The 12,847-nt window shown below is 43.5% G+C and overlaps 1 protein-coding gene across 1 annotated transcript in view; it reads left to right on the top strand.

Annotated features, from left to right (window-relative positions):
- The window catches only part of LOC127656720 (protein Smaug homolog 1-like), a 72,560-nt gene continuing 59,713 nt past the window's right edge, over positions 1–12,847 (top strand). Inside the window, exons 1-2 of the mRNA XM_052145194.1 lie at positions 1–1,045; positions 1,986–2,569. Of these exons, the coding sequence (XP_052001154.1) occupies positions 2,374–2,569 (196 nt within the window). The 5' untranslated portion in view covers positions 1–1,045; positions 1,986–2,373. The remainder of the gene's footprint in view (positions 1,046–1,985; positions 2,570–12,847) is intronic.

The following is a 12,847-nucleotide window of genomic DNA, read 5'->3' as shown; positions in this document are numbered from 1 at the left end:
TCTATCTATCTGTCTGTCTGTCATTCTATCTGTCTGTCTGTATTTCTATCTATCTATCTATCTATCTATCTATCTATCTATCTATCTATCTGTCTGTCTGTCTGTCTATCTATCTATCTGTCTGTCTGTCATTCTATCTATCTGTCTGTCTGTCATTCTATCTGTCTGTCTGTATTTCTATCTATCTATCTATCTATCTATCTATCTATCTATCTATCTATCTATCTATCTATCTATCTATCTATCTATCTGTCTGTCTGTCTGTCTATCTATCTATCTGTCTGTCTGTCATTCTACCTATCTGTCTGTCTGTCATTCTATCTGTCTGTCTGTATTTCTATCTATCTATCTATCTATCTATCTATCTATCTATCTATCTATCTATCTATCTATCTATCTATCTATCTATCTATCTATCAAACAAACTGTGTCATCTGCTGGGCGGAATCTGCTACTACAGTGCGCCTCGTTTAGTTGAAGAATTCAAGGGCGGAATCTATTTCCAGTTTCCTTTTTCGACACTTTTTAACCCACTTTCGTCGCGTCACAGCGGGGACAACTTACAATGTAACACTCAAAAATCAACTATAAGCGCTTTTAAAAGACTGAACCATAGTCATCCACCGACTTCGACGGACAAAACGTTGTTACCCCTCCTCCTCCACTCTAAACAGTGTAAACAAAACTTCGCTCTTGCTCTAACATCGTCCAGTTTTTAATGTGGAAATCTATTTTGTCCCTAAAATTCCCTGATCTCCGGTCTGTCGACTCCTGTAGTATAAGCAATACGATCTGCTGTTAACACCACTCTCTATTTTTGTGCTTCCTTGTGCTGCCAAGCCCCTGACGTAATGCTCCGTGTTAATTATTAGCATGTGGGAAGCGATGCTGAGACTCTGCTGTTGCTTCAACAAGAGCTGACTGACTGCGGGGAGAAAAACCTCGTCAAGATGGCCAAACACACTGACCCAGAGTGAAGGGGCGCCGTTACCCCGTCCAGTCCTGCCCTGTCCTGCGAAGAGCACCCAAGCAACTGCGCCTTTAGGTGAGTTATTTCTCCTCACTTTTCCATTTGAGTCTGTTTAAGACTTTATACTATATAACATAACCTGCAGAATCTTTTGTCCCACCACAGTAGCTTTCTACGGGAAAGTGAACTGCATTTGGGGTTTGTGTAGCTAAATGGAAATCTCCCTCTTATGATAAAGCTTACTTTGTCAAAACTTTCGGGTTCTTTATGAATTATAACGTATACGAGGGGGGCAGTTGGATTGTTTAGACAGGGTAACCGACCAGTCTGCTGACCCAGAGTGGTGGAATGCTTCATGTGTAGCGAGTTTAGAGACTGACTGTTGAAAATTGTGTATAAACTAACACTTATTATTATTATATGAGACGATCATCGCACTGTTCGAATATTTTTCGTAAGACAAATTAAAACAACTAATGTTTTGGAGGCGAAAAGAAGCCGAAACCTAGCGGGGTTTAATTTTCCTGTATTATTTCACATTATATTTGGATATATATACAGTAGCTGTTCGTTTGGAGATACGTGCAGATTTAGGTCACCCTTAAGGACTTTTTTAAATAGCAGATATTCAGTCTACTTTAATACGGAGCTTCAAATAAAACGCTTTCGCGGTAGTTTAATCGCACGTTAAAAAGCTATTGCGAATTTCGCATTCTCTTGCGATGTGCCCACGCGCCGCTCAGAAATGCTGGATGAAGCCGGTTTATTTTTGTCTCTGGCTTCTGAGGAGAGGAAAGTTGAATCGTTTCATGGTCTGTAATCGCATACTAACGTGTTATAAATTGTTTACCTGTTTGTGGCTGTTTGAAGCAACATAATTGTGTCGCATTTCCAAAGGGGTTTGAATCCAGCAATGGGATTAAACATATGTGTGGATATTTTACACTCTTGACTCTCTTATGTGTTTGTATTTCTTCTGAAATCTGGATTATGCAACATTTCTTTACTTTTACAGATGTTCTCTGTGGAAAATGCTGTCAAGAATGAAGCTGGACAGACTCCATATGCAGGAGCAAAGTTGAGGAACACTCTGTAAGCCCATAGTGGCCAGACAGTTGGAGAGCTCCACCATCTCAAAAGCTTTAAACAGGGATTCCCTGCCACCAAGCCCTAGAACCAAGAATGAATATGCAACACGTTGGTGCCCCATAGCAAATAACATCTCAAAGGTTTTTTTTCTGTCATACCGCAAAGTAAAGGGGTAATCAATTGCATTTTTGGATGCGTCTGCATAGCGAGGGTCCATTTAACTGAGGAAGGAATCCAAAGGGTATTAGCCGTCTTTCCCTCTTGCAACAAAACCTAATTACTAGTCCTGGTGTCCTGTGCCTGCCCACTAGATCATGATGTTTCGTGACCAGGTGGGAGTCCTCGCCGGCTGGTTTAAGGGGTGGAATGAGTGCGAACAGACAGTGGCATTATTGTCGCTCCTCAAGCGGGTCAGTCGGACCCAAGCACGCTTCCTGCAGCTCTGTCTGGAGCATTCCTTGGCGGACTGCACTGAGTTGCATGTTCTAGAAAGGGAGGCCAATAATCCAGGTTAGTACAAAGGCTCACCCCTCTTTACGACAGCACTAACAGCATGGGAACTGTGGTATTGAAGTGTCTGGTAAGTGCAGGTGCACCCAGATCTGCAGGTGTGATTAAATTCTTTATTACACCCATACTGATAATACTGATAAATTGTTACTGCCAAATTTGACATTCATCTGTCACATTTTACCAACTACTGTTGTGTTGGACTATATCTGATGTAGGGCTTCAATGACCTGGGCTGCGTTTCCTAAAAGTATGGTATCCCAAGTAGATAATAGAAACCATTGGCAGCAATGGTCTCGCCGATCAACTTAAGCTTGCGATGCGTTTGAGAAATGAAGCCCAGGTTTGTTGTGTGAGGTGGATGTTTGACCACTGAAGCAAATACCTTGGTATCCAGATAACCCAATAAAAAGTGTAGCATTAATTTATGTGCTTATGCGCATGCATGAGTAGACTTAAATATGTGCCGATCTGAAGGCATAACCTCTGGACATGTTGCCCCATCTTATACATAAATGTAAAATAAAAAGATTGTATTTTCTCTCTCTATCTTTCTCTCTCTGTCACTCACACACACACACACACACACACACACAAACTCAAACATGGGATTCCCATCAGCATTTATAGTGGGCTGTGGCTCATAAAGAGCCTCCCTGTGTCTTGCAGTGGAGTGTGTTATATTTTATGGGAGGGCTTTTAATGCTACTCTGTCATTGTTATTCTAAAACATCAAGATGAAGACAACAAAGCAGAGCTCATGAAGTTTGTAAAGTGGACACTCCCAGTCCTCACCCTGGTGTCCACTGAGATTAAAGCCAGCTGGTAGAAGGGTACACCCATTCTGAAACTCTCCTGGATGGTGTATTTTTGCCGTTGGACTAACTAGTTCTCTCTCCATTGAGATGGGTTGCTATGTTGTCATTGCAAATGCTGTATTTGCATGCACGTATGTGTTTGTGACCTTTTCAATGAATGCATTGAAAGTGAGTGTGTGTGCATGCCTACCTGTTAGATTTCCCCTCGGGTAATTGTACACACTTGTGCCAATGTAAGCCAATGCTCATGTCGGCTTCCTATTACTCATCAGACAGTGGTATTTTTTTCAGAGATCATCATATTTTCTTTCATTCAAGCAGAAGTCTGGTTTAGCTTGGGCCCTCATTAAGTATTTTGAAAGGTATGCACTTTTGGCTATTTAGTCGTAATTTTTTCCCATGTGAAGGTTATGTTTTAACTTGTTTAGCTCAGTAAGCTCTTAACCCATCCATCTCACATTGATATTTTACATTGATTGGTGTGGTTTTGTATTTGTAAGCAGTCCAGTAGTTTCCATTCTTAAAAGATAATTTGCCGACTTTTAAGTTGGCAAAAAGCAAAATGTCTGCTACTTTAGAAAAATGTAAACAAACTAATGAGTGGGTCACTGAGTGCGTTTACATGCACAACATGCTGATAACTACCAAAATAAGCTTATTCCAAAATTCCTCCAATGCAAGAAAATCATGTCACATGAGATTTAAAAATTCTTATTCTCTGCTTTTTATGTCAAAATGTTAAGGAGGCATGCGTTCAATACTTGCTCACACACTTTATAAGACGATAACAACAATAATCTACCTGTGTCGAATGTTTTTTGCCTAAACAGTTTAAGACCGTACCCCAATAAAGGAAAGCTGTTTAAGGCGTTTAGATGACCTTATTCGTTGTTGTATTATTATTATTATTTTTCAATTCTCCCCTATTTGGAATGCCCAATTCCCAATGCGCTCTAAATTCTCGAGGTGGCGTAGTGACTCGCCTCAATCTGGGCGAGTCACTACTCAATCTGGGCGAGTGGCGGACGACGAATCTCAGTTGCCTCCGCATCTAAAACCGTCAATCCACACATTTTATCACATTATCGAGCACATTACCATGGAGACGCTATTCTCTGCGACATACACGCTCAACTCACCACATGCCCCACAGAGAGCGAGAACCACATTATATTGACCACAAGGAGGTTACCCCATTTGACACTACCCTCCCTAGCAACCGGGCCAATTTGGTTGCTTAAGAGACCTGGCCATTGTCGTATTATTAAGCGTAACCTCTAAGATTGTGCATGTAAATGCTCACTGTATCAATAACCTTATATTGACTGTACAGAATAATATATATATATATACATATATAAATGGTTTATTGGTTTAGTAAATGGTTTATTATGGAACAGAGGTTTATGAACGACAATGTTATAATGGTAGCGTCTCAAAATTAATTGAAATCTTTTAGACATGTCAGGTTGAAAGACATTTTAGAACGAGTAGTCACATCTGCACGGCAAATAGTAAAATCATATTCTTACTAAGTATTTTTGTTTGTAGTAAAATTATTTAAACATCCTTAAAATATAAAATGTTTAAAAAACAGAATATAATAAGTACAATATAATATAATGTTATGAAGATATCAAATTTAGTTTTTAGGGTAACCTTGCAAAAATTTTGTGGGCTTTATGCTTAAAACAAGAAAAAAAGTTTTATCTGAAAACAAAACAAAATATCGTATGTTGTTTTGCTTCTCTAGTAAATGTATCTTGTTTTAAGAATGTTTAAATATTTTTACTAGAAAACAAGACAAATTTTTTTTTACAGTGTGCCCTTTTGAAATCAAAGGTAGCAGTTTAATGACCACATTAAGACATCCCACACATAAGCACGCCTTATAAAGAGTTAACTCGCAGCTGGAAGTTGAGTGGAAAGATGCAACTATTTGGAAAGAGCAACGCCAATGAGAGGAATCCACAATGACCTACTTAATTCCCTGTGTGAAGGAGCTGCCTTGTTCCTCTGACCCAAATGATGCAAATGATGATTTGTCTCTCATCTCAGCATTGCACACTGTAACAAAATTATGACATTCATGTGTAGTCTTTACATTTTAGACAGAATATATATTTTTAGTGAACTAAACCTTTAAAATGGTTTAGTAAGTGAACACAAAACACACACAAAGTTATACAACCCTGGCTCAGGTTTTGTTGTTGTTTTGAATTTTTGGAGTTTGGACAGTCTAGTTTGGACAGTCAAATAAAGTAGAGACTCTTTGTCCATGTCTATGTTTGTAAGCAAGAGGCTGTGTGTTTGTCAGAATATTATTCCTGTCTGAGCTGGTCTTTAACCCTTGGCCATTTTTCTTCTTCTCCACCTCACAGCCCAGAGGCAGAGTAGAGCACGGACAGTAGGGGCACTGTTAATATGAATGACTGACTTCATAACTCTGTGTGTGTATGTGTGTGTGTGCGCGTGTGTGTGTTTGAGATGATGGAGGCCAAGTTTACGGAGAGAGTGCTCTGTGCATGGAGTTGTTTTTCCAACATGGAGGCTTCTCTGAGATGCACTGCAATCAGTGGTGCAGTAGTGTCTCAAGAGGTGGGCATACTGTGAATTTATGAAATAAACGAATAATACGCAATAAACTGTTAAAAATTGTTAAATCTCATGAGATAGTAATGTTCACTTTAACATGTTACCTTGTAACGTCATATATAGCCTACATATATATATATATAGAGAGAGAGAGAGAGAGAGAGAGCCAATAATGGTTATTTGTTTTAGATGTGTACTAGAACATGCTTTTCTGTGAAATTTTATTCCTACTTAGAAATATACATTTTAATGATTTGATATCACAAAGAAAAAAAGGCACCATGACAGCTGTTAAAGACACAAAAAAAACCATTTGATATAATTATGTGACGCGGTTATCCGGCATCTGCCAAGAGCATCATTGCGCATCAGCACTCCATTCTGAGATGTTATTCTTCTCACCACAATTGTCCAGAGCGGTTATCTGAGTTACCATAGACTTTCTGTCAGTTCGAACCAGTCTGGCCATTCTCTATTGACCTCTCTCATCAACACATTTCTGTCCACATGTCAGGATATAGGCAAGGAGACAGAGGTAAGTGAATCCAAACACAGCTTTATTCAAGGTGGCAAGAGTGCTAGGTGAGTATTTAGTGAGTTCAAGTGCAGATACGGTGAAGATCACTCGGTGCAGGACGGGCAGCAGGTAAGGACACTCTCTTCAGGAATGTAGATACCAAGTAGTCACAATTCATTGATACTAGACTTCTCTCTTACCGATGCAGTCACTAGCAAGCAGGTTCGGAGGACTCACTGGAGGATTGGAAGAATACAGGATCACTGTTAATAGGCAATTCGCACAGGAGTCCTGGAGACAACAGAACGAGGACACAGAGGTTAGAGATTCGCAGGTGAGTATACGTTACGTCTAGTAACCAGGATACATCAGAGGCTCAGAAGACAATGGTGAAAGGTCTGTTCCTGTTGGAGGCTTGATGCTGAACTGGGGTTATGGTGAGTGTTTTATAGTGCTTGTTGATGAGGCTGCTGATGGTGAACAGGTGTGTGTGATTAGTAATCCGGAGAAAGTGATCGTTGTGTGGTGGATGGAATCAAGCTTGGTTGATCTCTGACATTACCCCCTCCTCCAGAGTCCGCGCCAGCGGACCTTGGACCCCGACGTCGTGGGGGTCTGCCTCGAGGTCGTGGTGCCAGTTTCCCAGGATGCCTATCATGAAACTCAGTGAGTAGATTGGGATCGAGGATATCATTACGAGGTACCCAGCATCTCTCTTCCTGTCCGTAAACCTCCCAATCCACCAGGTATTCGAGTCGACCACCCCGACGTCGGGAGTCTAATATCTCCTTTACCGTGTAGATGGGCTCGGTTTCAATGGATGGTATCGGGGGGTTGTCTTCAGGGACAGGATCTGCAGAGGGAACAGGTACAGGTAAATGATGGGGTTTTAGGAGGGAGACGTGAAATGTGGGGTGGATGCGGTACTGAGCAGGCAGACGAAGTTGGTAGGTGACTGGGTTGACTTGTCTTTCGATGGGGAATGGACCAATGTATTTTGGGCTCAGCTTACGACAGGGTTGCTTTAGACGGATGTCTTGGGTGGAAAGCCATACCAGTTGCCCAGGTTGGTAATTAGGAGCCTGGCGGCGACGGGTATCTGCAAAGTGCTGCTGGCGATTTATAGCTTGCTGGAGATGATGGTGTGCCTGATTCCATACTCTTTCCCTGTCTTGGAACCATGTGTTGACCGCGGGTACCTCTGACGGCTCACCAGACCAGGGGAATAGTGGTGGCTGGTAACCCAGAACACACTGAAATGGAATTAGGTTAGTAGACGCCTGCCGGAGGGAGTTTTGGGCATACTCTGCCCAAATTAAGTATCGTCTCCAGATGTTCTGGTTGGAATGGCAGAATGTACGAAGAAAAAGGCTGACATCCTGGATCTTTCGTTCGGTTTGGCCATTTGACTGTGGGTGGTAGCCTGATGTTAAGCTTACTGTTACGTTCAGTAGAGCAAAGAATGCTCGCCACACTCTGGAGATGAACTGGGGCCCTCTGTCGGACACAATATCCTCTGGAATGCCAAAATTACGAAAGACATGCTCCATTAGTCATTCTGCAGTGTCAAAGGCTGTGGGCAGTTTCTTTAGGGGAATTAACTTGCAGGCCTTGGAGAATCGATCAATGGCCACAAGGATGCAGGTATAGCCGTCAGAGGCTGGAAGGTCTGTGACGTAATCTACCCCAATATGGGACCAGGGCCAATGTGGGATGGGCAGTGGTAGTAATTTCCCAGTAGGCAGATGACGTGGAACCTTAGTCATGGCGCAGAGAGTGCACCCCTGGATAAATGTCGTGTTGCATGTTTGGCCACCAGTATTTGTGTTGGAGAATCGAGTAAGTCTTACTGATGCCTGGGTGACCTGTCCCAACAGACGAATGGGCGGAGGAGATGAGAGAAATGCGGAAGTCTTCGGGTACATAGATATTTCCAGCGGGACACTCTGGAGGACCAGGGAAGCGCTGTGATATTTCGAGGAGTTGTTCGTCGAGGTCCCACTGGATGGGGTGAACAAATAATTTTGCTGGCAGGATGGCTTCGGGCTCTTCCTGGGATGCTTTGGGGGCATGGAGACGTGACAAGGCATCTGCTCGAATGTTCTTTGAGCCTGGACGGTAAGATATGTGAAAGTGAAAGCGAGTAAAGAACAGGGCCCATCTAGCTTGATGTGGGTTGAGTCTTTTGGCTTCCTTCAAATATTGGAGGTTTTTGTGGTCAGTGAGGACGATGAACGTGTGCTTGGCCCCCTCCAACCAGTGCCTCCACTCTTCTAGGGCAAGTTTAACGGCCAGGAGTTCTCGGTTACCAATGTCATAGTTGCTCTCGGCGGTGGATAACTTCCTGTGAAAAGAACGCACAGGGCATGGGTTTGGAAGAGTGTTCTGAGCACTGCAACAGGATTGCTCCTACCCCAGTAGTAGAAGCATCTACCTCGACGAGGAAGACCTTTTCAGGATCTAGGTGACGGAGCAGGGGCGCACTGGTGAATGCGGTCTTGAGAGACTGAAAGGCGTGTTCGGCATCAGAGTTCCAAGGAAGAGTCTTGGGTTTTCCCTTCAGGAGAGAAGTTAGTGGAGCTGTTAACATACTATAATTATTTATGAACCATCAGTAGAAATTTGAGAAGCCCAGGAATCTTTGCAGCTCTTTTACCGACTGCGGAGTGGGCCAGGAGGTGATGGCTTTGGTCTTGTGGTCATCCATCTCAACTCCTCGTTCGCTGAGGCGGTAACCCAGGAACTCGACAGTGGTCTGATGGAACATGCATTTTTCTGCTTTCAAGAACAGAGAGAATTCCCGGAGCCGTTGGAGTACTAGGGAGACGTGACGTTGGTGTTCTACTGGGTCTTTCGAGTAGATTAGAATGTCGTCGATGTAGACTAACACAAAGCGATTCAGGAAGTCTCGGAGCACTTCGTCCATGAAACTCTGAAAGACGGAAGGAGCGTTTACCAGACCATACAGCATCACGAGGTATTCGTAGTGCCCTGCGGGGGTAATGAATGCTGTCTTCCACTCATCCCCATCTCGTATTCTAATTAGGTTGTATGCACTTCTTAAGTCAAGTTTGGTAAACATTCTGGCTTCTCGAAGTTGTTCGAGGGCGGATGGGACAAGCGGGAGTGGGTAACTGAATTTTACTGTGATCTTATTGAGCGCTCTGTAATCTATGCATGGCCTTAGTCCTCCATCTTTCTTGGAGACGAAAAAGAAACTGGCGGTAGCAGGCGAGGTGGATGGTCTGATATACCCCTGGTGTAGAGCCTCCTCGATGTATTTTTGCATAGCTGTTTGTTCAGGAATGGACAAGGAGTACACCCGACCCCTTGGAATGGGTTCCCCTGGAATCAAGTCAATAGCACAGTCCCATCGTCGGTGTGGTGGTAACCTGGAAGCTGCAACGGGATTGAACACATCCGCAAAAGAAGAATACACTGGAGGAATAGTCACTGACAGGTTTTCTGTCTGGCTTTCGATGGAAGTTGAACTCACTGAAACCATTTCTGGGGGCTCGGTGGATGACGGGACTGGGAGTGCAGCGTCAGTCGAAGGGCAGTTGCAACCCCAGTTCAGAATCTTGCCAGATCTTCATTTAATGGTTGGTTGATGGCGGATGAGCCATGGACGACCAAGGATTATGTCAGTTTGGCTATTCTCAAGAATGAACGTTTCAAACGATTCTTGGTGAGTGTTCTCAACACATAATGTAATGGGTGTTATCCGAGATGTTACGTATCCCTTGTTGATAGCTTCGCCAGTTACTGCATGGATGGAGTATGGTTTGGATGTGTTGGATCTCTGAAGCTTGAGTTTCTTGCAGAGACTTCCTGATATGAAATAGCCTGCCGACCCGGAGTCAACGATGGCCGCGACTGAAGTGTGGAAATTTGGAAACTTCAGGGTTACTGATATTGTTAACGGGGTTGATACTGAAGGGTGGTTAAGAACTGAACTTACAAGTAGACGTGGAGGGCTTGATGGGCATGTGCGGAGGAAATGGCCTTCAATCCCACAATATAAGCATAATCTTAATACTCAGCGGCGATTGCGCTCAGCTTGAGACAGTCGATGGGTTTCTACTTGCATCTTTTCCGACCTCGGTTCTGAGTAGAATTCAGGTGGAACCTGATGAAGTATGGGGGCTGTTTGTTGAATGTCTAGATAACAGTTCTGGGATCTTTGATGCACTCGGAGAGTCTGCTGCATAAATTTTTCAAGTCCTAGATTATCATCGTAAATGGCAAGCTGGAGACGAAGCGTGGGGTTCAAACCTCTTCGAAAAACAGCAAGGAGAGCTTTTTCGTCCCACCCACTTGCTGATGCTAGAGTTCGGAATTCCAGAGCGTAATCAGAAATGGATCTTTTCCCCTGACGCAACCGTAACAGCTGCTCATTGACAGATGAATCTCCTGCTGGATGCCCAAACACTTCCTTGAAATGAGTTATGAAACTCTGCAATGAGGATGTGACCGCAGTCCCTTGAAACCACAACGTCTCAGCCCACCTTAACGCTGATCCGGATAACTGCTGGATAATGAAGGAGATCTTTGATCTTTCTGTTGGATATAATTGAGGCTGTTGTTCAAGGGCGAGCGAGCATTGCAGCAAGAACCCGTTGCAATCTTCCGCCCGGCCTGAGAAGGGCGCTGGCCGGGAGGCGGAGTTGGCGACATAAACCAGAGAGGAAGCGGGGTTTGCGGAAGCGCCGTCTTCGGGCTGTGCAGGATTCATAGCGGTGTTGGTCAAGCCTTCTGTCAGGATATAGGCAAGGAGACAGAGGTAAGTGAATCCAAACACAGCTTTATTCAAGGTGGCAAGAGTGCTAGGTGAGTATTTAGTGAGTTCAAGTGCAGATACGGTGAAGATCACTCGGTGCAGGACGGGCAGCAGGTAAGGACACTCTCTTCAGGAATGTAGATACCAAGTAGTCACAATTCATTGATACTAGTCTTCTCTCTTACCGATGCAGTCACTAGCAAGCAGGTTCGGAGGACTCACTGGAGGATTGGAAGAATACAGGATCACTGGTAATAGGGAATTCGAACAGGAGTCCTGGAGACAACAGAACGAGGACACAGAGTTTAGAGATTCGCAGGTGAGTATACGTTACGTCTAGTAACCAGGATACATCAGAGGCTCAGAAGACAACGGTGAAAGGTCTGTTCCTGTTGGAGGCTTGACACTGAACTGGGGTTATGGTGAGTGTTTTATAGTGCTTGTTGATGAGGCTGCTGATGGTGAACAGGTATGTGTGATTAGTAATCCGGAGAAAGTGATCGTTGTGTGGTGGATGGAATCAAGCTTGGTTGATCTCTGACACCACAGAACTGCCACTCGTTTTTTTTTTTTCTGGCACCAACAATACTCCATGCAATTATCTAATCAGCCAATTGTGCGGCAGCATTGCAGTGCATAAAATCTTGCAGGTACGGGAGCTTCAGTTAATGTTCACATCAACCATCAGAATGGGGAAAAATGTGATCTCAGTGATTTGGAGTGTTGCATGATTGTTGGTCCAGATGGGCTGGTTTGAGTATTTCTGTAACTGCTGATCTCCTGGGATTTTCAAGCAAAACCGTCTCTAGGATTTACTCCGAATAGTGCCAAAAACCAAAGCATCCAGTGAGCAGAGGTACTGCGGATGGAAACGCATTGTTGATGAGAAAGGTCAACAGAGAATGGCCACACTGGTTCGAACTGACAAAGTCTACGATAACCACTCTGTACAATTGTGTTGAGGAGAAAAGCATCTCAGAATGCTATTCTGTTCTGAGATGCGGGTTGGCTTTGCTTTGGTGACACAAGGGGGACCTATGTAATATTAGGCAGGTGGTTTTAATGTTTTGGCTGATCAGTGTATATCTAATACAAACTGCCATGTTACTTCCAGATGTACATAACAGATGCTGATATTGTGATATATATTGTTGCATGACGGTATAAAGTGTCAACCAGTAGAGATTTTGCTATACCATGTATGTAGCAGTATGTGAATATCCTTTTGCATGGCAAAGGCTTGGCTAACATTGCGCAGCACTCCACTTCCACGTGAGACTTTGTCATCTTGTTTACTTGGGCACCAGTAAGCCGTTTATTGTGAGAATTTTGCTTAAGACTTGATTACATGTGCACTCATATTAGAACACCGCTTACACTTTTACATGGCCACATAGAAGCTTATGTTTCTCCACTATTTACAACTGTTTTGTAAGACCAGCATCGCAGCTAGGTTATTCCGCCACTTCTGCTACATATGGCAAGCAGCGAGCACTGAGTGCATGAAGTACCCAACATTACACGCTCTGTTTTGTAGGTTGTAGAAGTGCATAGTATGCTTCTTTTGG

Source organism: Xyrauchen texanus, chromosome 16 (assembly GCF_025860055.1).
Source record: "Xyrauchen texanus isolate HMW12.3.18 chromosome 16, RBS_HiC_50CHRs, whole genome shotgun sequence".
NCBI classification, from domain to species: Eukaryota; Metazoa; Chordata; class Actinopteri; order Cypriniformes; family Catostomidae; genus Xyrauchen; species Xyrauchen texanus.
Note: the sequence above shows the minus strand (reverse complement) of the source record. Positions and strands in the feature narration are given on the sequence as shown.